Source organism: Phascolarctos cinereus, unplaced genomic scaffold, assembly GCF_003287225.1.
Source record: "Phascolarctos cinereus isolate Bilbo 61053 unplaced genomic scaffold, phaCin_HiC Scaffold_5;HRSCAF=322, whole genome shotgun sequence".
Lineage (NCBI taxonomy): Eukaryota > Metazoa > Chordata > Mammalia > Diprotodontia > Phascolarctidae > Phascolarctos > Phascolarctos cinereus.
The window spans coordinates 232713760-232740120 of record NW_027555958.1 but is presented as its reverse complement, the minus strand read 5'-3'; the positions used below and the strand labels follow the sequence as shown (position 1 = coordinate 232740120).

The following is a 26361-nucleotide window of genomic DNA, read 5'->3' as shown; positions in this document are numbered from 1 at the left end:
AGGTCCAAGCTGCTGCAGGATATTAGGGGTCTAATCCCAGAGGCCACTTCCTCAAGGGTGCAGGGATCTGTGACAGGCTTCCAGGACCAGGATGGAGATAGGAGGAGTCCGGAGGACTAGATGCCATCATCCTGGAAACATATCTCATTCCATAGCTGCTTGACCTTGAGCAAGTTAGTCCATAGCCCCTAAGCCTCAGTTTCTTTATTTGTAAAATTGTGTGGCTTGACTAGATGTCCTCTAAAGTCTTTCATAGTTCAAAATCCTATAGAACTTTCTATAACCCCCCCATCCCCCTCCTCACTCTTCAGGCCACAGTCTGACAATTCTAACCTCAGACCTCAGTCCTTTTATCTCTGTGTCTACCCTGAGGGCCATTGCCTCCACTCTCTCCACCTTGCCTGGTGTCTTACACTTGGGTCAGCCAGATCTCAGTCTTGGCAAAGGTTTTCAGCCTACATACTTTACCACCACTCTGTTTTACTCCTTGCAGATCTCTGTCCCATTCTGTATCCTCAGAGGTAGAGAGGGTAGGGGTGTGTGTGTGGGGGGAGGGCATGGTGGGGTGGGAGGTGGAAAGGGAAGAAAGTTAGAGCGGTGGGAAAGATTGTGACAAATTTCTGCCTCTCTATCTAGAACTTGGTTAGAAAAGCCCTTTTAGGGGAGTGCTTTGTATTTTAAATTCAAATGAAGGTGGGGGGTGCCTTTGGTGGAACAGTTGGGGCCTGGGTGGAGGCTGCAAGCTCTCTCCACTTCAAAGCATGCCAAAGGTAGAATTAGATGATCTCCTCGATCCCTTCCACCTCTAAATTCTGTTATTCCCAAAGTGAGTGGGGGGGGAGGGGGGGATGCCAGTAAGTGGAAGATCTGAAGGTTAGGTAAGACAAGGCCATTTTCCATTGGCAGAGGAAAGTGAAGGTCCCCAGCTAACCTTAGAGCACCATTGATTTAAAACTTAGAGGGACCTCAGAGGCCTTGTAGGCCAACTGCCTTTTTTTTTTTTTTAACAGATAAGGGAATTGAGGTGGAGAGGTGACGTGATTTGCTTAGGGTCACACAGGTAGAAAATGGCCCAGTCAGGACTGGAACCAAGATCCTTGGGTTGTATAGTCCTGCAGTATGCTGCCCACCATTCCCTTAAAAGATATTTACAAAACAAAACAAAAAGCCAGTATTCCCTGCAGGGTACACACAAGGCTAGGAGCCTGGAGGACCACAGAAATAAATAAAAGCCCTCCAGACCTTAGGGTTTGAGACCTGAGAAGCTCTCTCGGGCAAGTGGTGATATCCCTTAAGGTGTGATGGTATAGATTTCCCTTTTAGACTCACAGCCTTCTGTAGTGAAATGTTGATTGTTCACACTTTCTGGAGGGGCCTGAGCTGGATTTCTGAGGTGAATGTGGCAGCTGTATATAGTGCAGAGAACAATGTGTTTGCCTTGCATCCAGCAAGCCCATGTGAGCCTATGTGAGTAGTTTCACCTTAGAATGAGGATCATAGGATTTACAGCTGGAAGCAAATATAGAACCCTAACTTTTTCGCAAAATTATTGTCAGGAAAGCGCTTTATAGACCTTAAATAGATGTTAATATATGAGTTTTTATTATTGGAGATCCTCAAGGGTCTTTGGCTACTACCTCATTCCTATTTGGTCTGCAGGATGAACCCTGACAGTTTTTCCCCCCTTTGTTTCCTCCCCAACTATTTCATCTGGTTTTAGTGTTCAGACTGGGGGTGAGGATGGGCAAAGAAAAGGAGACCAGAAAGGGCCTTCTCTCACCCTCTCCTCCCCTCCCCTCCTCTCCTCTCTGAATTTTTGGTAAGGGGCTCCTACCTGGGGGCTCTGGGATGCACTCTTCAGCCTACTGACTTCTATCCTTTGGGAGCCTTGTTGGACCAGAGAAGCTGCCTGAGGTTTCCCGGTGATAGAGCAGGTGGCATCATCCCTAAACTGAATCCAACCCCAGAAAGGGGAGTGGGGACATCATGGTTTGCCAGGAGGGTTGGGCAAGGACAGGTTAGGGAAGAAAGAGAATGACTACCCTAACCTGAAGAGGGCATCTAAGTTTTTAATGGGGAATCATTGGTTTGTCACTGAAGGCTGAAGCACTCCCAGTAGCGTCAGGAAACACGATCAGGGGGTTTAGAGTTAGAAAACACTATGGAGATAGATCTCATTCAACCCCCTCATTTTCTAGAGGAGGAAACTGAAGCCGAGAGAAGAGGCAGTGACATGAACAAAGTCACGTGGGCAGCAATTGGTAGGGTGAGGATCTGAACCCAGGTTCCCGGATTTCAAATCCCACACCCTCTCTATTGAACCACACTGCTTCTCCCGTGCCCTGGGGCCTGAAATTTATAAGTCTGAGAATGTAACCTCCTCCAGGAATTGTCTCTCAACACATCCAGAGAAAAGGCTTCCTAAGTCTTACTCCTCACTAACTAGCCAGGCCTCTTTGCTCTAGGTAAATGTTTTATTCTGGAGGCAGTGTGGCATATTAGAAAGAAGATTCCCTGGATCTGGAGTTAGGCGACCTCAGTTCAAATCTTTATTTATATCTGCTTGACCTTGGACGTCAGTTATTCCATCTGTAAGATGAGGGGGTAAGACTCAGGGGCCTAGTGGTTCATAAGTGCTTGATCTCTCAGAGTTGAAGCTCCTGTAGAGCAGGGCCTAGGCTCCCATCTTTCTAAGAGTATCTGCCTGGAACTGAGGAAGGGAAAGGAAGAGGGAGGAAAGTTGATGAAGGCTTGTCATGGAGGTTTATCCTTTCAGTCATCATAAAGGAACCCTTAGGACTGGGGATGCCCTTTACACTGTGGAGAGGACATTCCTCCCACCCTTCCCCCAATCCTTAGGAATCTATACCTCCTTAACCTGTTCACAAGTGATGGAGAATTCGAGGAAGCAGTTGGAGGCTAGGGAAATAAGGGCTCTGGGTGCTGTCTGAGCACACAGTAAAGCATACAAAATGTGCTCTACTCCCAAATCAATGTATTCAGGCAAGAGGTAACATGGAGAGAAGAGAACATTGGTTTTGGAGTTAGTAGGCCTAGGTTTGAATCTCAGCACTGCCATTTATTAACTTGTGTGACTTTGGGCAAGTCACTCACCTTTACATCTCAATGTCTTCATCTGTAAAATGAGGGGGTTGGTCTCATCTCCTAACAGATCTCATAAAACTAAATTAATTGCATTATCTACCTAGGACAAATGCCTTGTAAACCTTCATGCCCTCTGGAAGTGTAGAGTGTACCCCCCAGAACCTACAAACTATGGGAACACACACACACAAGTACACAGGCTGCTTTGCCCAAATCCCAGCAGGAAATAGCCAGCCTCGTCCACTGGCCCATTCTTTCTTCTAGACCACAGCCCTTCTAATTTCTTGAGGAAATAGAGGGGGAGATGGTGCAGGCAGGAGGGAGAATACTGCTTTTCGGACATGTCTAGAACCCTAACCCCACAGTATGTCCAATCATAGGCTCCAACTTCTCCCCAGGTGCAGTATGGGTGGGGGACAATGAGGTCTAGGAGAGACTAGGACCCCCCTCCCAATTAAGTAGCTGAAGCCTGATTAGAAAGGGCTGTGCCCCCTCCTCCTTCCTCCCCTTCCACTCTGATTCCCATCGAGGAGATTTCCCTTCATCAGAATCTCACATCCTCGAGAAATTAATTTGATGCCTCTTCTTATCAATTAATTGAATCTCGTTGGGAGAGAGCTCAGTATGGCGGGGGCGGGCAGGCGGGTGGGGGGGGGACGGCTGGGCCCTTGTGCTCTCCAGTCTTGTCTCCCCCCACCTACACACTCCTCTACAGGACACTGGAGTGCCCCCCTCCCTCTGCTCATCTCCTCCCACCCCCACTTCATTTCTCTTTCTCTCTCTTTTAATTTCACTCATCTCCTAAAATAAAACCAAAGGAATCAGACTTCCTGATGCCAGCCGCTCCTGCCAGGCTGCTGTAGGGCTGTCCACCTCTCTCACTGAACGCCTCTGCCTCTCAGTGTCTGCCTCTGCTTTCCCTTCTCACTTTGTCCCATGTTTATTTCCCACTTAAATAAATAAATAAAAATCCCTCATCAAAAATTCCTGGCTGTCACCTGTTGTGCCCCTGCCTTATGGAGGAACTCAGGTAGCTGCCCCTCGATTCCTGCCCCAACTTCTGACAAGAGAAGGGAGTGGTAGGGGAAGAAGATCCAATATCTCTGCCCACCCTTACACAGTGGGCCACCGGCCACCCCCCACCCCCAAGGAGGCCAACAGAATTGAACCTTTCAGGTTATTCCCAGTCCATTTCTGGGTGAATGGAACAGCTGGAGCTGGAGTGGGGCTGGTCACTGGGATGCAGATAACATACTGGATCTGGAATTAGAACTGGTTTCTAGTCCTGTCTCTGGCACGAGCTGTGTGACCTTGGGCAAGTCATTTCCTTTTCTGAGTCTCAGTTCCCTCACTCAATTCAATAATAATTTATTAAAGACCTACTATGTGCCAGACACTGTTCTGGATGCTGGGGATAAAAAAGCAAAAATAGAAGAGACCTTGGCCTCAGAGAGCTTGCATCCATCTGTAAAATGGGGACAGGACAAGCTCTCAGAATGGCCCATGGTCCTCTTTGGTTAAGAATGCAGAGTGAAATGGGCAGGAAAGGTAGATTGGAGAGAGATTTTTGGAGGACCTTTAATGCCAGACTAAGGAATCAGCATTTTTTCCTATCAGCAGTAGGGAACCAGTGAGTATTTTTGAGTAAGGGAATTGTCTGATTTGTGTTTTAGAAAAATTAATTTGGCATCTGTATGAAGGATGGATTAAGGAGAAAGAGATGCAGTGATCATAGGGCCAGAAAGAATAGTATGAGCCTAAGGCAAGTGCAGAGTGGTAGTTGAGGTTAAAGGAACAAAAGCATTACTGAATGTATCAGGGTGAGCTGGTTTTCAGCTCAGAGAAAGAAGGCAGAACAATCTAAGTCCCTCCTAACCCCTCTTCTATGGCGGCCCCCCCCCCACCACCACTCACTCCTACCCAATACCCTTATCTTTATTGCAAAGAGGCCTGAGTAGGGACTGGAGGCTCAGCAAACCTGGTCTGGAATCCAACTGATGGAGTATTTACTGAATGGCTCCTATGTGCTTAGTATGGTGCTGGGTGCTAGCCAGAACAAAGAGGTGGTGAGAGATGCCCCGAGATGTCCCTACTCCTCTGGCATTATGCCCAGGGTAGTCTGACAGAATTCTGGGGCCCTGGGAGAGATGGATGCCTAGAATGGGTCTAGTCCTTAGGGTCACAGCAGGAGAGACGGAAAGGGGACCAAGAGCTGGCTGATGTAGAAGAGGAGAAAGAGCCTATCAATCCAGTCCATCTGAACTTTTTCCTTAGAACTTTTCAGAGGTGAGGGAGGAAAAGGGAAATTCCTGAAGTATAAAGACAGGGGAGCAGTCATCAGATGTGGGTGAAGGTGGCTTTGACTTCACTGGATGTTGGTGGAAAATGAGTGGCCAGTGGGGAGAATAAACCTTTTGCTTGAAATCCAATGCCCATATAGATGCCACACCTAGGCAAGAGCCCTAAATAATATGGATAATGGGAATAGCTTACATTTTTCTGCCTTATCAAATTTGAACCTCACAATCCAATAAGATAAGCAGTGAAAGTATTATAGTTCCCATTTTGCAGATGAGGAAACTGAGTCTTGGACAGGCACAGGGCCTTGGCCATACAGGTAGTATGAAACCACTAGGACCCAGACCTTCTGACCCCTGAGACTTTCCCCTGGGTCATCCAACTTTTTTTTTTCTCCTTAGAAAAGGAACTTTCCTTAGAGAAAGAGGTTGTGAGAAGAGAGAAAAGCTTAGAGGAATTAGGGTGAGAAGATATTAACCAAGGCCTGATGGATGGACAGCCCAATATGACAAGATAGACCCCCTCCCTGGTGAGCTGCAGCCGGCTACTTGCCCAGTGTCCACTGCCTAGTGCCCATCTGGAGTTCCCTGGTGCTATCCTTACTTTCAGGAACCAGACTTCAAAACTACACCTGTGATCCTGGACTAAGCTTCTCCTACCCCTTTGCAATAGGGCACCCTCAAAATCAGCCCCCACGTAAGACATCACTATTTTATTAGCGGTCTCTGATTAACCAAACTTGGCATTCGCCTTCTCCTGCCCTCATCTTTCCTGGCTCCGAATCAATGGCTTTGATATGCTAATTAGGGAGTAATTTAATTTCAAAAGGCCGCAATTAACAAGGGTGTTGTGGACATGCTGTAGTTAAGCGGAGTAATCTAATTTGCATTAGTAACAAGCAGGGACTAATTAGAAGCTTAATTAGACACTTAGACGGCTCTTGTGTTTACTTTCTTAATGAGATGGAGTGGGGTCTTTTTTCCCCCCCTTTTTCTTTCTTCTTCTTTCTCTTTCTTTCTTTCTTTCTTTTCTTTCTTTTCTTTTCTTTTCTTTTCTTTTCTTTTCTTTTCTTTTTTTTTTGTTAATTCTTCTTTTCTAGATGAAGGCAGGAAATGAGTAGCGAAGGGGGAGCTACCCTCCTAAGGTCTGGCGAGTGTCTGGGGTGTGGCCTGCATGGTGTGTGCCAAGGGTGGTGTGTGTTTGTGTCCCTCAATCTGTGGGGAAGTGAGGAGGGCTAGCCACTGGCTGGAGGAAGCCAGACACAACTAATCAGATGAAGAGAGGTGAGAAAAAGAAAAGGAAGATACTAGGATAAATTCCAAAAAGACTTTTTGCAAGGGACTCCCTACCATCCCTGAAGTAGAATACACAATGGTAACACTGGTCTGGGGGGATCAGAGCATGGAAGGCTGGGGAAAGCACAGGAAGGGAGAGATGTAAGATTCTTCAAGTTAGGGTGTTTCCTGAGAGGTGACACCACAGCTAAGTGACTGGCATCCAGACTGGTCTACACCTTGCACATTCCTTCATTCCCACAATCTACATTTCTTCTTCCTCACTCTCTTGACTCCATCTAACTCTTAACCAGCTCTTTTGGAACTCAAGTCCAAGCTCGTACACTGATCGTTTCCTGACCACTCTGGTCCACAATGACCTCTCCCTCCTCTGAATCTAATACAATACAGTCTAATACAATAATGCAACACGAGGAATATTTACCAGCCTGCTCTGAGCTTGGCCATCCCCTAAATGCTAAAGGAAATTCACATTTAGATAAGACCTGGTTCTTGACCTCAGGGAGCTCACATTCCAGTAGGAGGCTGAAACCCTAATATATAATATAATATAATTGTATAATAGCATTTGAGGTGCACCAGAGCATTATCAAGCAAATCATTTTGTGGACTCCGAAGGGGAGGAGGAGAAAGTCAGTCAATAAGCATTTTATTAAACACCTACTATGTGCCAGGCACTGTGCTAAGTGCTGAGGATACAAAGAATGGCAACAGACAGTCCCTCAGAGAGTTCACAATCTGAAGTGATTACTTCATTAATAATTAGTAATGAGATCTTCTTGGAGGAGGTAGCATGAAAGCTGGCTTGTAAAGGATGGGGTAGCATTGACTGACTACCTGTGCCGGTAGGGGTGATGGAAAGAGCACCAGATTGGGAAACAGCAGGCTTGGATCTTGGTCCCTCCTCTTCCGCTATGTTTCTTTAGACAATTCCCTTCACTTACCTGTATCTCAACATCGACATCTGAAAATGAGGAGGCTGGGCTAGATAATCTCTAGGGTGGATTCCAGGATTTTGTATATATGGTTCAGCTAGCATGTACTGCTAGCTATCCTTGCCTATGTGTATGTCTTGACTTTCCAACTAAATCGTGAAGGTTTTTTTTGAGGGGCAGAGGAGGGTCAAGAGACACTTCTCAGTACCCCTACCTAACCCCTTCTGAAGTGCTGTGTACATATTGGGTGTTCAGGAAATACCTTTTGATTGAGTAATTTGAGAATCAGAGACAGGGTAATCTTTTTATTTCTCCCCTTTCTGCTATGGCAGTCAGCTCCATCCATGACTCTGGCTTCCCACAGATACCAGATCCCTTCCTAAACTCCTCTCCTGATGCATTCAGCCTAAAAAGAAGTCCTTGGAGCTATGGTGTGACCTACTTCTTCAGATAGACCCCCTCCCCCAAGCACATCCCATCATTCCAAGGGCCACTGTTCCCCCAAAGGGGTAGAGGTGCATTGGGATCCAGAGAGCCCTTTCAGCAGTCAGGGAGGAATGTCTAAGACTTAATAAGTTTTCCCTCTCTAGAATTTCCCCAGGATCAAGAGAGGAGTCTGGGATGGAGGTTTGCAGCAAGAGGGGCTTATGCTCAGATACCTGGAAAAAGCTTTCTCTTCTTATCCATGGTGTATAGCGTCCCTCCAAGGCCTTAAATCTAAGTTCAAAGTCAGCCATCTCCAATAAGCCTCCGATTCCCTGCCCATTCTCTACCTAGCTCCCACAAATCTCTTTCCTACATTCTTCTTCCTCAGCCTACTTTTATAATTTGATCATTATGGGTTGCCATTGATGACATGATTGTCCAGGCTCTCTTATTATACAATAAACTTCTGCAATGTAGGGGCTACCGTGTCAATTTTTACCACATGTGGCCCTGTGCGGGTAAACTGGGAGACCTGTGTTCTAATTATGGCTTGAATACTTATAAACTGTGTGATTTTGGACAAATCACAACCTCTCTAGGCCTCATTGTGTCTCTCTTTAAAAAAAGCACAATAATACCTGCTGTGCCAACCTCATAGGGTTGCTCATAGAATCATAGGTTCAAAGCTAGACTAGACCTTAGAGGTCATCTGGTCTAACACTCTCATTTTACAGATGAGGAAACAGAACCTGAAATGGTCATATAAGGCTCAAATAAGATAGCAGATATAAGAACCATCTGAAAAGTTTAAAAACGCTAGATACAAATGTAGGGGGGTTGTTATTATTTTCGAGAGAGAGCATGGTGCATAGAGACGAATGGCAGGTCTAGAACTAGAAGACCTGGTTTGGAATCCCAGCTCTGCCATTTAATACCTGTGTGATAATGGACAAGTTCTTTAACCCCTCCAGGCCTTGCTTTTCTTGTCCATAAAATGAAGAGGTTGTACCAGATGACCTCTGAGGTCCCTTACGATTCTAAAGCTATGATGCTGTGTTCATTGTGGGATCAGTCAAGCTTTGACAGACTGACTGGTCCCCAAGGAGAAGTAAGGGTCTCCAGTGTTGAGTGCATTTTGAGAGGGACAAGGGGAAGGCTTAGAGTGACAATCATATAAGCATGGACAGAGTCAAAGCAGCTCTCATTCCAACCAACATAGTCATTTGCTTTAGCTTCTCAAGTGGGAAAGGAGAGAGGAGTAAAGCAAAGAAGGGAGAGATTTCTTAGCATGCCTGTCTCTGGGATTTGAGGCCTCAGGGACTGTCAGGTTGAATCTCAGGAGCGCTAGAGCCTCATGCAATGGGAGTGCAGGTCACACTCCTCTTTTGGGCAAACTGCTGTTAAGTTTGAAAGAGGTTGCCAGCATAAACAAATATGGGGAGAGGCGTATGGATTCTCTTAAGTTGGGAGCTTTAGAAGAGCTACGGCTCTTTCTTCTTCATTCCCCCACAAACTTAATCTAACTCCCTTGTTTGATTTATCTTCTTGTTTCCCTGGACTTTACAAAAGGGTATGTAAAGGCCCATAAGAATTGCTCTTAAGTGGACCCTGCAATCTAAGACACACCGCACCCCTCCATCCCTGATGCCATTCCCATTTCTCTGCTGCTTCCAAACACCTTGGCCCAATCTTCCCCTTCTGAAGCCCTCAAGCTTAGCTCCTTCTGTACTGAATGTTCTCTAGATAACGGCTAGTTTCCAAGGCACCAAAGACTAGGTGCTGGGGAGGAGAAGGAGAAGAGGGAAAATGGTACAAAAGGAAATTCCTCCAGCGCCCTTGTGTGTCTGAACCAGAGCAGAGTTGTAGGAGCTGTAAGGGCAGCTAGCTCTCAAGGGAACTCATTCCCCCTCTCTCCACAGTCCAGTGTCTGTTGAGTTATACTGGGTGAAGTATCAGTATGTTTAACCCCGAGGAGAGAGTGTTTGTTGGGAGGTCGGTCAGGAGACTCTGGTTCAACATCTCTTGGCCTGTGGTTTTGGCATCTACTAGCAATACAACTTCAGGCGAGTCATTTAACTCCTCATTTGTAAAATAGACTAGTACCTACCTCACAGGATTGTGAGAACAAGGTTCCTCAATACATGATACAATAGAGTGTTGAAATTGGCTTCAAATCCAGACTCTGCCACTTACTATCAGAATGACCTTGGGCAAGTCACTACCTGGGCCTCTGTTTCCCCATCTATAAAATGAAGAGGATGGACATATGGCCTCTGAGCCCAGCTCTAGATTTGTGATCCTAAGGGCTCTTTGTAAACTCAGTTAATCAACAAGCATTTATTAAGCAGATACAGTGTGCCGTGCACTGTGCTAGGGTGTTGTGTGTGTTTTCAAATCCCTGGCTACTGCTTTGTTTCTCCTGGTTCCAACATTTACTTGGGGGTGGGTGAGACTTAGAGTAGAGGTGTAGTTTGTAAACAGGAAACCCAAATGTAAACTGATATGTGCTCTAGCCCCATTACAAGGGACTCTAACCCCCCCCCAAGGAGTCCTTTAAGGAAAGTGCTTTATATATATTACCTCTGAGCCATGTAAGGTGGGTGCTATGAATATATGGCAAAAATGTAGACACTGAGGCACAGAGAAATTAAAAGTAATGCAAGTGTTGCAGAGCCAGGGTTTGAACCCAGATCGTCCTGCACTCTAACCAGTGGCCATGAGCTGCCTTCAGTTTGGGTAACTTGGTCCTCCTTGCTCCTTGGTGGTGATGCCTTTGGAGAGGAGGGGTTAAGGAATGTAGTAACTCTTCAATGTAATCTTACTAGGTCAAGATCCACTAGGCTGGATGGTTAGAGAGGGGGAAATGGTACCTTAGATGAGTAGAGTGTCATCCCTCTTTGAACGAACCTGGACCTGGGCTCCAAGGCTGTTAAATCTACCTGGGACCTTAGGGGGATGATTCTTCATCAATTGTATTTCTCAAGACTTGGGTCCTTCTCTTGTAAAGAATTAAACATGAAAGGCAGCGCCGAATAGTTGATCAGCCGAAAAGGCAGAAACACTTGGGCTCAACTTGTGTCGCTGACATATAGTGGGTTTGTTACCCTGGATAAGTCACTTTATTTTTCAGTGCTCTAGGACATTCTAAGACAAGAAGTTTCAGAGCAGGTGACAAATTGCATTGCTAGAGGAAATTTCCTCATTGGGGAGTTCCCTTTTACTAATGAAATCCCAACTCAAATGATTAAATATGGTATTATGCATGGACTGGAAACACCAAATACATGAGACCATCTTTTGCTATGAAACCAGACTTAATTTCATTTTTTGGTCCCTCACATTTCCATTCTTCCCTCTTTATTTCCACGTATTGGAAACACTAAATACATGAGACAATTTTTTTTTTTGCTATGAAAATGGACTTGATTTCATTTTTTGTCCCAAATTTTCTCCTTCTCCTTTTATCCTTCTAGAATCCTTGATCAGCATTTATGAATTCCTTGAGAATAGTGATGTATTCTGAACTCAACATTAGCGCAAAATTAATTTGGGAAATGTTGATCGATCTAGTCCCATCCTCCTCTTTTCTTGATGAAACTTAGAAAAATGAAATGATTTGCCTAAGGTCACACAGCAAGTTAGGACTAGAACCCAAGGCTCCCAAATCCCAGTCAAGTGCTCATTCTAGTAAAGCGCACTGCTTGAGATAGGTGTCTGGGTGCAAAGGTCTGCTAGGATTCCACCTTGCTCTAGTTCCTTCTTTTCCTGGAAAATAGATAAAACAGAGACAGGCAGCGTGGTGAAATGTATAGGGAATCAAGTCTCGGTCAAGAAGATTCAAGTTCAAGTCCAGCCCTTGATCCATACTGGTTGTGACCTTGACTAAGTCTCAACTTATCAGGGCACGGACAACTCTCGAAGACAATATATTGCAGAATTACTGCGCTGGTAGAGGGAGTTTTCTTACTGGGCTCTCCCCTCAGGTGAAATCATTGCATTATAGATTTCAAATTAGCTGTGATTTCACAGGAGACTGCTGGTCTTCCACAACTGCACATCACAACCTCTCCATGCCTTACGTGATTTCATGAGCTGCTCTGGTCAAAGGTAGCTAACCTTGTAGTGATGACCCTCTTCGAAGTTAGATAGGTTAATCCTTGGGAGACAGCACACACTTGATAGCTGAGCTCGACTTCGAAGCTTTCCAGCTTGGTAGGACCTATCCGAATTAGTGTTCTATTAGCAGTGTCTTCAGAAACCTAAGGTCACCTCCACACCATGATAAGGGGTCAGCGCATGTCTTTACTAGAGATATTATATATGACTGTAGACTGTCTTTACGCAGAGGGAACGTCTGCCCTACACCTCTGTTTGGATACTCTTGGTGAAAAGCTGCCTCTAAGTTCTAAGGATTGGGTTCTGTCTCTTCAGACTAGACTGAGAGCAAGCTCACTCAGGGAGGTGTTTACGTTATTTCTACTCAGTAAACCGAGCCTTATTGATCCAGGTTGATAGGATTTAGAGATTAGAGAAGCCGAGGGCTTCTTAACCCTGAGTCTATGAACTCTGTGCGTGTGTGTGTCCACATACTTGATAATTGTACTACAACGCAATTGCTTTCCTTTGTAGTTCTATGTATTTTATTTTATGCATTTAAAAACAGTATTCTGAGAAGGGGTCCCTAGGCTTCACTAGACTGACAAAAAGGTCCATGACACAAAAAGAGATTTAAGAACTCCTGCGCTTGGCTAACTCCACGCTAGTAAGAAGTAAAACTGATTTAAACCCCGGTTCTGTGACGCCAAATCCAGGGTTCTCTTCACCCCTTTATCCTGGCCAAAATGTACTTCGGCGTTAAGGGACCAAAAAGTGATTTCCTGTAAGTAGTAAAGGTGCAACATGTATCGGGGCGCATGGGCACTTTCAAAATCCATCTCCAAGTGTGTTGTGTCCACACACACGCAGGAACACGCACCCCAGGCCCTCCAGCTGGGCCGGTTTGTGTGCATGTGCGCGCTTAGAGGAGCGCGCGCCTTGGGGAGCCCGCAGGGGCTGCTCCACTCTCTCTCAGGGAAACTCTGGGCATCCATCAGTCTGTTAATTGCACTAATTAGAGATCGCGGAGGTGTTAATTGGAAAACCCTGGTATTGTGCCTGTTTGGGGAAGAAAACGTCAATAAAAATTAATTGATGAGTTAGCAGGGCGGGCGGCGCGGGTTTGCGACGAGTCACAGGGTGTCGTGGCAAATGTTACCGCTCAGATTAAGCGATTGTTAATTAAAAAGCAACGGTAATTAATACTCCTGCTGCCATATGGTCCCGCTAAAAGACACAAAAGGTTTCTCTGTGTCTCCTCCCGCGCCCCCACCCCCCACCCCAGCACCCTCTCCTCCCAAAGCGCCTGGCGTGGTTCCTGCTCCTGCTCCCAAGACCTTGTCGTCTTCTTTCTGACATTCTCGCCGCCGTTTCTGGCTTTGCAGAAACGGGCCTCGGATGGCTACGAGCTAGGCTGGGTGTTAAGTTCGGCGCTCCGCTGTTCTTATAGCGAGGCCAACCCTCCGAGCGGAAGTTGTAGCCCCGGGAGCCTCCCGAGGTCAGGGAGCTGGAGAAGGTGGCTCCAGCTCTGCCTAGCTGCTGCCGGAGGAGATCCAGCGGTTTTCCAGATCTCAGAGCTGCAAGGGGCTGACTGCTACCCCTGGGGGAGTCACACTTGGGATCAGGGGAGGGGATGGGGCGGGGCAAACCTCTGGCTCTCTTGTCCTTAGAAGATGCCGTGGGGATGGGAGCAGAGGCCATAAAAGGCTAGGAACTGAACAATTTCATTGGTTTATGGACCGACACCTCCCATCCCCCACCCCGTCCCACCATAAGACAACTATCTACCAGTGCAGGTCAGCACCCTCGAAGAGGTTAAATGAAGACGACCCAGGTCACAGAGCCAGTGTGTCAGAGGTGAAAACTCTCAACCCAAGTTTAACAGCCTCCAAGACCCACTGTCTCTATCCACCATACTTTGCTGTCTTCCTAATGAAAGCATTAGGAAACTGGAGCCCAGGAAGCCGGTCGAGTGCAGTGCTTATATGTTCAGTTGGCTCTCAATAGATGAATGAAATATGATGAACGAAATATTGTATATTTTAGTGTTTGTGTCACTGCTCAACCAAGCTGCAAGCTTTCTGAGGGTGAGATCTTGTTTTCGCTAAACTTTGCCTTTCCTCCAGAGCCTAACGTTTTGCATAGAGTAGGCCTTTAATCCATATTTGTTGATTGAATGAATAAACGTGGGAGGGGAAGGGAGGAAATGGGAGGGAGGACGATTGAGTGGAAGTACAGGGGGCCATAAAGGAGATATTTAGGGGATGATTTAGGTATTTAGATAGAATAGGGGAAATACTCCTTTAGATCCATTAGGTCCGGACTGAAGACCTGTGAGGAAGATTGTAAAGAAAAGAAGTAAGGGGGTTAGGGGTGGGAAAGGAAGCATACGTGTCAAATTGGTCCCCTGTGGCTGCTGCCCAACGAGCTGGGCTCTAGGTCTTTCTGTGAACGAATTTGGGCTCAGGATTTGGACTTGACCTCCCTTATCTTAGTCCTCCCTGAGGAGATTTGTTTGGAGGGTCTTCTTTCACTTCACATTTTATTTCCCTTCCCCTCCTTGCTCCTCTTTTTCTCCCTTTTCTCTGTCATGTTTTTCTCTCTTCCTCTTTTCCCCCCTTTTTCCCTTTCCCTTTTCCATTCTCTCTTTTCTTCTTTCTTTTCTCCCCTGCTGGTGACTGACTCTTGGGGCCATGGGGCTGGGTCAAGACAAACAGCCTGTGCTCCCTGCCCACCCTAACCTCCCCGCCCTTCTTGCCAGCTGAACCCAGTTACATCTAAACCTGCTCCCTCACAGCTTACCCAACATACCAGCCTCATTGCAACACTTGGAGGAGAGGAAGGCAGGGGGTGTGGAGTCTGGTTGTGTGAGTGTAAGGGTGTGTTGGAGTACAGAATGTGGATGGGGGGGCGGGGAGTGAGTGTGGGGGTATGTGGGTGGGAGTGAGTGACTCTGTGAGGAGGTGTTCGGGTGTGTGTCTGCTAGTGCAAGGGCTCCAGGAGGGAACAGAGAACTCCACATGGGAATTAATGTCATTCATACACCCTGCGGAAATGACTTTTCAAATGCATATAATCTCAAGCATGCAAATGAGAGGCTTGCTTCACCCTGTTTAATATGAATGATCGGCCCTTGAATAGCTATTATTACACGCCACATTGCAGCAATTATGTTGTTCACTGGTTGTCTTCTGCACCCCCACCCCCAAAAAAGGGGGGGGCAGAAAAGAAAGGGAGCTCTAGGCTTTCTTCCCTCTTCCTCTTTCCCTGTGGCTTTCTCCAAACTTGTATTACCCAGCTGTTTGATTAGTGACTCAGTAGTGCTTGTGTGTGTGCGTGTGTAAATACATATGTCTACGTGGGGGGGGGGGATTGACCTCTTCCTTCCTAGGAGGGCAACTCTTGGATCCTTCTTCCACATGTCTCAGATTCTGCCCACTGGACCCTGAACCCCAATAGAGTTTTGAGTGTCAGCATCAGCCGGGAAGATGAAGGCCTGTGAATTGCCCCCCTCCCTTTCCTTCTTCATTCCCCAATCACATTTTCGTCAGGCCTGGTCTTGAGTCTGGGAAGGAGTGGAAGGCCCTGCAGTCTGGCCGGTGGTGGCCAGAGGTAGGGGTCAGCTCTCTTGGTGTGAGCTGAGCCTGTGGAGGAAGGCCACAGAAGTCCCATCAATCACACCTCAGCTGCTTGCCCTCAGGCTGACACCACCATTAAGGCTGGTGACCAGAGTGCTCAATCTCTTCCAAACCATCACCCCTATCAGGGCCAGGCCCCTGCCTCTGCTGCAGCCCCCAGCCAAATAGCCTCAGCCCCCCTCCCCCTGGGGTGACAGGAGGCTGGTCTGGGTTGTAGCACAATGTGAGCGTGAACCCACAGGGAAATTCACAAACATAGGAGCAACAAGCACATGGATACATACACACACACACACACACACATACACATACACACACACACATACACGCAATAGGGACACAGACATAAATCCTTATGAATGGATGTGGTCATTTTCTCTTCATTACCTCCCTGTTACCAACCAAATAAAACTCACTCCTTAACCTGGCTTTCAAGGCCTCTCACAATCTGTTGCCACCCTTCTGTATTCTTCCATATTCTTCCTTCATCCAAACTGTATCATGTACCTTCCTTCTTTCATGCCCCGGTGCCTTTCCTTATATGGCTGTATATGTTTTGCCCTTTCCACCTGTTGAATTCTTAACCATTCTTTCAAGCCCGATTCAAACCCCAAAAGTCTTCCCTGATATCCCAGGTTGTTAATGACCTTTCCTACTGGTGACTCAAACTTTGCAGCTCCCTAGTACACTTATGTGGGACATCGAGGGAGCCTGGAGTCAGAAAGACTCATCTTCCTGAGTTCAAATCAGACATCAGACACAACCCTGTTTGCCTCAGTTTCTTCATCTGTAAAGTGAACTGAAGAAGGGAATGGCAAACCACTCCAGTATCTTTGGCTAGAAAACCCCAAATGGGCTCACAAAGAGTGAAATGACTGAAACAACTGAACAAGTACACTTACAAATTATTTTCTATTACAATTATCTGGGTATGGTCAGGATCATAAGGCTTATAACTGGGATGGACTTTAACGATCATCTAGTCCAACCCCCTACCTTTACAGATGAGTGAACTGAGGTACAGGTAGAGTAAATGACTTACCTAAAGTTGTATAGCTCATTAGGAACAAAGCTAGAACTTCACTCCAGGTCCCTTGATTCCAAATCCAGGGTGCTTTCCACTACATTTCATGTCCTCCTAATATTCCCTGTGAGTCTAGAACAATCCAATCTAACCCTTAAAAAAACACTTATTAAGCACCTACTATGGGCAAGGTACAAAGCTAGATTTTAGGGACACAAAGCAAAATGAAAATCACTCTCTGTCTTCAAGGAGTTTGCATTGTACTGGTAGGATACAATGTGTAAACATATTCATATACACAAATTTGCTTGAGGTGGGAAAGAGAATAAATAAATAATGGGATCAAGAAATTCAATTAGGAGGTGGCACATGAGTTGACCTTTGAATGGAGCTAGAGAAATGGAGATGAGGAGGAAGTATATTCTAGGCATGGTAGAAAGGCTAGGCATGAAGAATATAACCTATATCAAATTTAGGAAGACGGGAGGGAAGGGAGAAAAAATTTGGAACTCAAAATCTTGTAAAAAAATGAATGCTGAAAATTGTCTTTACAAAAAACTGGGGAAAATGAAATATTATTTAAAAAGTACAGTCTTTAAAATTACAAAGGCAGGAGATGGAATGCTGAGTTTGGCCTGTAGCAAGTAGAGCTGTTCATGGTACCATAAACCAAAGACCTTGGACCTTGGAACCGATCTAGTCCAACCCCCCCATTTAACCATTGCAGAAACTGAGATCCAGGGAAATTAAGTTGGCCTGGACAATAGGAGAGGAGGTGAGGAGGGAGGTCCTGTCTTATCTAATCTCTTCCCCCTCCCAACCCCAGTACCTAGTACTGTACTTTGCACACAGTAGGTGCTTAATACTTGTTTGTTGAGTTAAAGTGTAGCACCTAAAATCATAGGATTATAGATTTAGAGATGGGAGGAATCTTAGGAATCCAGTCCAACCTCTCCAGTATACAGATGAGAAAACTGAGGCCCAAGGAAGGGCAAATGACTTGCCCAAAATTACACATTACTAAGTAAGAGCCACAGGATTCAAACTCGGCTTTTGCTTCCAAATCCATCACTCTCCCCATAGAATTTGACCTGAAGGTCTCCCCAGTCCTCTCACATCTCAGTGACAAGGGTCATCTACAAAGACAGAAACCTGAACCCAGCAGTTCTAGGTTAACCAAAGAAAGGCTGGGAATTTCTCCTTTCAGGGAAGAGGGAAAAATCCTGAGGCCATAGCTTTGGCAGAGGCTTGAGTTGTTGATGTACCCTCTTAATATTTGACCCTTTTCCAACTGTTCATTCCCTAATTTTCTATGAAGCTATCACAAAACAAGATTGGAAGAACAGCCCTCTGTCCTAGGTGTCCCAGGTTCTAAATCAGAGACCCTGGGGAAAGACATATCTGGCCCTTTCCCCAAAAGAAAAGTGTGATTATGGGAACAGTTTTGGAGAAGCAGGGAACAGTTCTATGAGCTGGTATAATTTGGAAGGGTAGTGGCACACTTCTCTTCTCCTAGATATATGGAGACAGCCTGATAGAATGGAAAAATCCCTGAATTTTGGAGTCACAGGACCTAGATTAAAATTCCAACTATGCTACTAATTAGTTGTATGACAAGTTACATGTATCATTAACCCCTCAGGAACCTCAGTTTCCTTACCTGCAGAATAGAATGGGGAAGGAGAAGAGAAGAAGGCTCTGACTCTTTTTTATTAATTGTATCCCCATCACTTAGCACAATGCCTGACACATAGTAGGCACTTAATAAATGTTTATTGGATTGGTCAGTCTCTAAAGTCCATTCTAGGCCTTAATCCTATAATTTGGTTTCTACCCCCCCCATGTTAATTTCCAGGGGTGGCCAGAGTCCTTAATTTCTTCCTATCACCCTCTCCCTCCTCCCCCACCTCCATGCCACCCCCCACCCTCACACACTTTGAACTTCTTCCTCCTGTGAATTTTTGAGGAGAGTCAGTTGGGAACAGGGCTGGGCAGGCCTGGAAAACAGTTCATCTAAGCTCCTAAGGGCCTTATCCTAGGAACTGGAGCATATAGAAGTTAAATAGGTTTTTAACAGAGAGTAGGAGAGTAATGCCATCGCTCCTTTGCCTTCCCCCTACTCAGCCCTTCCCAGTACTGGGGTCTCCACAAGCCTAGTAGAAGACTAGGGATGGGAGACTCACCTAACACCAGCTTCATCTGGGGATGCCTCTCTTCTCATTCCTCCCCACCCCCACTTCTTCCTTGGCATGGGCTTGGAGGTTGGGGAGCTTCAGGCCAAGAGGGCGGAGGCTACAAGCAAGAGGATGTCTGCCTGCAGAATTTGGGGGAGGGGGTTATATGGGGTGGGGGTGGTGCTTGAGAAGCAGACTCTAGTTGGGGCATGTGGGTATCAGGGACAGAAAACTGCCTTGGGATCGAGAGCCAGCCCTGCCGGTCCAGCTCCCGAGTCTCAGCCCCTCCTCTCTTCCCTACCCCCCCCCCCAATCCCCGTCCCCATCCCCATCTCCAGGTCCCACTAGAGCGACATGATGGTGGAATCCGCCTCGGAGACAATCAGGTCGGCCCCGTCCGGTCAGAACGGAGTCAGCAGTCTCTCCAGCCAGAGCGATGGTGGCGGTGGTGGCGCTGGAGCCGCAGGAACTGTGACAGGAGCAGGAGGAGGAGGAGGAGGAGGAGGAGGAGCAGGGAGGGATGGAGGAGCCGGCGGGGAGAGCAACGGCGAGATGAGCCCTGTGGAGCTCTTGCACTTTCAGCAGCAACAGGTAGGAGCCGTCTCTCACTCCCCTTCCCCCACCCCAGCTCCGTTCCCCCACCCCCACCCCCTTATTCATTCCCCCCTTCCCGTTTCTTCTCCATCCGTCTGTCTCCTCTGATCTCTCAGGCTGGGGGGAGGGGAAAGAAGGAGGAGAACTGGGCCTTACTCCCACCCCTGGCTTAATGAGGAGGGAGCTTCAGCCCAGTGACAAACTGCCTTTCTTCCATCCCTCCGGCCTCATTTCCCTGATCTCGAAAAGGTCCAATCTTCTAGCGCCCCTGCCAGGCACCCGCTACCATTTAGTCTCCTAGGTGGCTGGGAACTGGCAGAGGAGATGGGGCCCAGGGGGATGGGTTAAGTCTAACTTCAAGGAGGCTCCCTTTGGGAGGAAACTCTAGGGGGTGGGGCTTGGATGGAGCCTGAATTGACTGGAGAGTTACTGTGCCCTCACCAGGGAACTGGAAGGACCAGAGTCTGTGTGCACTTTTAGCATGAGTGGATAGGTGGTTTAAGGACCATGGGGCTCTTTTCCTGGGTATTCTGTGATTGAGGCTGCAGGGTAGGGATCTGCCTACTTTGATCTTCGCAGCAAGGTATAGTGAAAAGAAGACTCGGGTTCAAATCCCAGCTCCACCACATACTGTCTGTGCAATCTTGGATGAGTCACTTCTCCACTCTCAGGGTCTGTTTTCTTGTCTGTAAAATTGGGGGGGGGGGAGGAATGTTTTGGCACCTAAGGTACCTTCCAGCCCTAAATCTATGATCACATGAACTATAATCCTAAATCTCTCTGGCCAGGACCCTACCTCTTTTGTCCCCTCAGGGTTCCAGGAGGCCCAGGAATCCACAGATAGTGTGGTCCTTGTAGCCTGGAAGAGGCCTCCACTTGCAGTTCTAGGTTGCAGGTTTGGGGTAGGGTAAGGGAAGATAAAGGATTTAGAATTAAGCGTATCCAGTGTATTCCCCTCTTGTGAGGGTGGGGCAGAAACAACGTGCAGCCCTTTCATTTCATCCACCTAAGGAACTCTTCAATCAAGGAAATTCTCTCTACCAATAAAGATGGGTACCTGTCCTACAGCTTATTGTCTCAGAGACTTTTCTAGAAAACTCAGGGGTTAAGTGACTTGTCCAGCCAGTGTGTGTCAGTAACTCAGTTAGTAAGCACCTACTATGTGCCACTGAGCTAAACACTAGGAATATAAAAAGAAGAGTAAAAGACAGTACCTCCCTTCAAGGAGCTTACAGTCTAATGGGAGAGACAACACTCAAACAACTATGTACAAAGAAGTTATATACAGGATAAATAGGAAATAAGTAACTGACTGAAGGCAACTAGAATTAAGAGGGGCTGGGAAAGACTTCCTATAGGACATGGCTCTGAAATCAGAGCTTTCTAATTCTAAGGTCAGTGCTCTGTCCACTGTGCCACAATACTTCTTGAGTACCTCATTTTTGAGAGATCAAATTCATGGGGATCCTCTGGGGCTCCTCTCTGTTTGAATATCACCCCTACTTTCATATCCTGTTCCCCCTTCCAATTATGCCTGCCCCCCTTTCCCATACACACACCCTATTTCCTGTAAATAATTAAGGTCAGAGCTGAGTCTACAAGACAGTTAAGAGCCACTGACACTGCCCAGTGAGCTCAGCTGTATGTATAATGACAAGGCAGGGGCCCCAGGTCTCATGGGTTGGGGAAAAGAGGGAGAATCATGCTTTTCTTGTTTGGGGAAAACCGGCTGGGCCAGCCCTCAGCCTGGGATTCTCCTTCATTTATTTGTTTTTGCTTCTCCCATCTGAAGCTGCCCCTGTTAGCCCTGATGGCTTCAAGGTGAATGTGGAAATAAAAAGATGTGAAAAGGGAGGCACACCCCTGCCTTTCAAGGCCCCAGCTGAGGCCCCAGCCTGTCCCCTCCCCATTCACTCCACTGTCACCACCACCCCCACCCCCCAACCCACTCCAACCCAGGACACCAGTCCTGCCCACTCTGAATCACATTTCATTGATTCTGAAGGACCCTGAGAGAAAATTATAGGCTCCTGGAACCCTCAACTTTGAATTGCAAGAGATTTTAAAAGTGATTTAATCCACCACCACCCTCTCAATTTACAGATAAGAAAACTGAGGCCAAGAAAGAGAAAGTAAATTGCCTAAAGTCACTCAGCTAATTTTAGCTACAAGAATAAGCACTGGAAACACATCTCCTGACTCTCAGACCATTGTTCTGTCCTGGAATGGACCTTGGAACATAAAGTATTAGACACAGAAAGTCAGAGCCTGGAGGACATCTTCATAGGATCTTAGATCTAGAACTGGAGGGACATTACAGGCCATCTAATCCAACCCCCCTCATTTTACAGATGAGGAAACTGTGGTTCAGTGACTTACCCAATGTCATACATGCAGTAAACATCAGAGGTGGGATTTGAACCCAAGACCTCTGATTCTAAGAGCCCTTACCACTGTACCATGATGCCTCCTATTTTAGATGATCAAATGTTAGAACAAAGAACATGGAGTGTCAATGGGATGGAATCTTAAAGTCATCAGATCATAGGCTTTGAGCTGCAAAAAACCTTGTAGGCTGTCCAGTTTGCTTCATTTTACAGATGAGGAAACTGATTCACATGGAGGTTAGTGACTTGTCCACGGTCATGCAGGTAGCTGGTTGGTTGTTGACCTTCATTCTCGAAGAGGACTAAAGACAGTACCTGCTAAGCTAGAGTCAAGTTACAATGTGTCCGACTGTGGCTGATCAGACCAATGTGAGCTTGGAATGCTCTTTCTGTCACAGATTGGGCACAAATAGCCCGTGGGAACATTTGAAGTGGATTCTCTAAATTTGCACATCTTGAGTTTCTTTTGAGAAACCGGTAGTAACCATCTTAGAATATAGAATGTTAAACACAGAACATAAGGGGCTCTCAGAATGTACAAAGTTATAACAAAGAACATGGGAGGGGGGGAGTCAGTAGATAACGAAGGCTTCTTCAAGCATCTAGATTCTAGGCCAGCTCTCCCACTTCCCCCATTTTACACAGATGGAAACTGAGGCACAGAATGGTGAAGTAACCAGCCTAAGGTCATCTTGTACCACTGGAGTGGATATCAGATGAACACACAACTTCTGTGAAAGAAATCATCACCTTTCCTAGTACCATTTGATGCTGGAAGGGTTTGAGGACTGAAAAAATAATTTTCTTTTCCCTAGTGCTTGGAACAGAACAAGAGATGTTTCCAAGCCCCCCTCTGCCATTTTAGGGGGGTGTAGTGTCTGTTAGTGTCTCGGAGTGTCCCTAAGCAATGCTCAAAAGTCCCAGTAAGAGAAGGGCTCCAAGAGGCATTGTGGGAACCCTGGCATCAGAGCCTCCTTTCTCCTGGGGAGCAAGAAGCAGAAACTCAACTGGTTTTCCCCATAATGAAAGTGCAAATGTTCCCTACCCCACCCCTAAATAGACAAACTTTATATCAAAACAAAATAAAAAACAAAGCACTCCTACTCCAAAAAAAGTCCCCCAATCCGCACCCATTTTTACATGGCTATATATCCCTTCTGGCAAGGGTTACTGCACCATGCTCCCTCTCCCCCTCCCTCCAGTGCCAGGAATATTGAATGCAAGGGGAAATTATCACCTAGGGCAAAGTCTTATTTTAAAACATTTATTTAGTATTTGAAGAAGTACCTCTTGCTTTGAGGAGCACCAATAAAGTAAAGTACGGACACAATTATCTAGATAATTTAAGTCTGTCTTCTCAAAATCCCCCCCAATTGTAGCTATGGAGGGCCTGAATTACTTGGATTAGCCATATTTAAAGAGGCAGTCTGGTATGGTTGCCCAGTCAGATGAACCGGGTTCAGGTGACATCCCTGCCATCTCTTACCTGTGTCAACTTTGGTGGATGACTTTCCATCTCTGAGACTCAGTTTCCTGATTTGTAAAATGGTGATAATCAGACAACCTACCAAATGAAGTTGTGGTGGGAGGTAAATGAGATGTTATATGTAAAATTGTCTTTTAGGGTAAACAATATGAAAAGGAAATGGCAAACCACTCCAGTATCTTTGCCAAGAAAATCCCAAATGGGGTCACCAAGAGTGGGACATGACTGGAAAGACAAGAGTTGCCAACTGTGTTGTAAGATTTAGAGCTGGAAGGGACTTTAGAGAGCATAGAGTCCAAGGCCTTCACTTAACCACCTAGGAAACTGAGGCTCAGAAAGGGGAAAAAGGATTGTAGTAGGGTTAAAACTTGAACCTAATTCTTTTGACTCAGACCTAGTGTTCTTACCTCTACACCACATGGTGCCTCATTTTCTAGTGAAGTTTTCAGTTTTCCTCTTCAAGACAGCTATGTATACACAGCCCATGTGTATGTGTTCTGTTTATTCCTGTTTTTGTTTTTCTTTGGATTTTTAAATGGCCCAATGCCCTAGGCAATCCTTCTGTTTCCCAAATGTGATGCACAGGGTGGGGCCCCAGCTAACCACAGCCCAGTGTGTGTGTGTGTGGGGGGGGAAGGGAGTGGAATGGGGTTAGGGAGGGGAGGAGAAGGTTGGAATATAGATTCCATCACTCCTTCCCTCACTGCTTTTTATTAGGGCTACTTGGGGAACCTTAGGTCCTGAACTCTCTGGGACCCATATAACCCCTTCAGCTCATTGCCATGGGAATTAGCCAAGCAGAGGGAAGTGTGGGAAAGAAACCCTGGTAGCTGCCCCAGGGACAGGGCTCCTTCTTCCTTCTCCCACTCCTTTATCCCTCCTCCACTACCCCTTCCCATGCTCCGGCATCTATGAGGAAGTCCTTGGAGGCCTCTGTATTAGCTCTTTCCTTAAATAAATAAATAAATACATTATGTCTCTATAGAGCTGAAGCTTTCACATACATGATCTCATTTGATCCTTTCAGATAGGCATTATTATTTCCATTTTATAGATGAAGAAACTGAGGTCTGGAGATGTTAAGATACTTACCCATAGGCCTATTGCTAATTAGTGTCAAAGCTAAGACTTAGATCCAGACAGTCTCCAGACTCATAATTCAATATTCTTTGAACTGCATCTCTGAGTCTGCATCTCCATTAGGAAAAAGGAGGAGGAAAGTACAGTGTAATACACTTAGTAGGTGTTTATTAAATGTTTGTGGAAGGAAAGAAGCAAGGAAGTTTAGCTCCCATTCTACCGATACTACCTCCTTTCCACAAATGAGGAAATGACCTTCTGGAACAGACTCTTAATTAAGAGTTTGTAAACTGAGTTAAGGAGGAGTATGGCCCTCACACTCACCAGACTTTCTTCTAGTCTGTATCTTTTCCCCTGTTTTTTATTGATTCATTTTCTTACATCATCATAATTTTTTATATACTCCTTCCCAAATACGCATGCATGAGTACACATACATTGAACCCTTCCTTGTAACAAAGAAAAACAGTTGAGCAAAAATAATGGACAGAGTAGCCTCATCTGACAGCATGTGCAGTATTCCACCTCCATAGTTTCCCACCTCTCTGCTGAGAGGCAAGATATGCGTTTAATCCTCTGTTTCCAGAACCAAGATCCTTCACTGCAATTAATCTGGGTTCTGTTACCTTTTAGGACTGTTTTTGTTTACATGATTGTAGTCATTGTGAATATTGTTCTCTGGGTTCTATTTTCAATTCCTGAATTCTCTGAATTACTCTTATTTATAGCTTTTTTTTATAGAGCAATGATTTTTCCAAAACATTTGTATATCATAATTTTTTTCAAAATTCTACAAATAGATAATCACCCATTTTGTTGGCAGGTTGTTTTTTTTTTAATATCACAAAGGGCACTGCTACAAATATCATATATTATATGGGACATTTCTTTTTGTCATTCATCTTTTAGGCATATATGCCCAGAAGTCAGATCAGTGGGTCAAAGAACATGAAGAGATTAGTGTTTTTCTCCCATAATACCAAATTATTTTTTCAAAATGGTTGGACCAACTCATAGCTCCATCAACAGCGTTTTAGTGGAAACTCCTTCAACATTATTTCAATTACTTTTTTAAATAATTGTTGCCAACCCGACAGGTGTGATTGTCCCTCTTTCCATGTTCCCACCCCTCTGTGCTTGATTTCACAACCCCTTGCTACCTCTTAAAGTCTTTCTGTTCTTCCTCTTCTTTCTCTCTTATTCCAATTTCTTACTGGAAAGTTTGGTGCTCTGGGTAATCAATGCAAGTCAACAAAGATTTGCTTATATGAAGGTACTATGGAGAGATGAAAAGTACATAACCCCTGCCTTCAGGAAACATAATCTGATGAAGTAATCTCAACATATACTCAATTAAGTTTGAAGATAAATTATGATAAGGACAAAGGATGGATCCAGATAAAGAGCTCTAGGAAAATTTAAAGAGGGCGATATTGATTTTAAGAGGGCAGGAAGGGAAGAGAGATCACAGTACAGTTCAGGACCAGATCTGAAATTGGCCAGCCATCCTGCTTGGCTGAAATGTAGGATGTCCAAAACAGAACTCATGATCACTTTCCTCCCAAAACCCCACCTAATCTCCACCGTCTCATTCTGTACTTCCCAGTTTCTCTTGAGGGCACCATCCCACCAGTCACCCACATTCCCAACCTTGGTATTACCTTTTAACACCTTACCGTCCCTTGGCCCACACGTACAGTTGTTTGCCAAATCTTGTACTTTCTACTTGCACAGCATCTCTTGCCTCTGTCCCCTGCTCTCAACTCACACAACCACCCTTCTGATTTCAGCCGTCATCAGGTCTCCCCTGGATTGTTGCAATGG

At 45.8% G+C, this 26361-nt stretch overlaps 1 protein-coding gene across 1 annotated transcript in view; it reads left to right on the top strand.

The window, feature by feature from the left end:
- Window positions 1–26361, top strand: part of FOXP4 (forkhead box P4) — a 101211-nt gene that overhangs the window by 7256 nt on the left and 67594 nt on the right. The window contains 1 exon segment of the mRNA XM_020999518.2: window positions 19329–19581. Within this exon segment, the coding sequence (XP_020855177.1) occupies window positions 19345–19581 (237 nt within the window). The 5' untranslated portion in view covers window positions 19329–19344.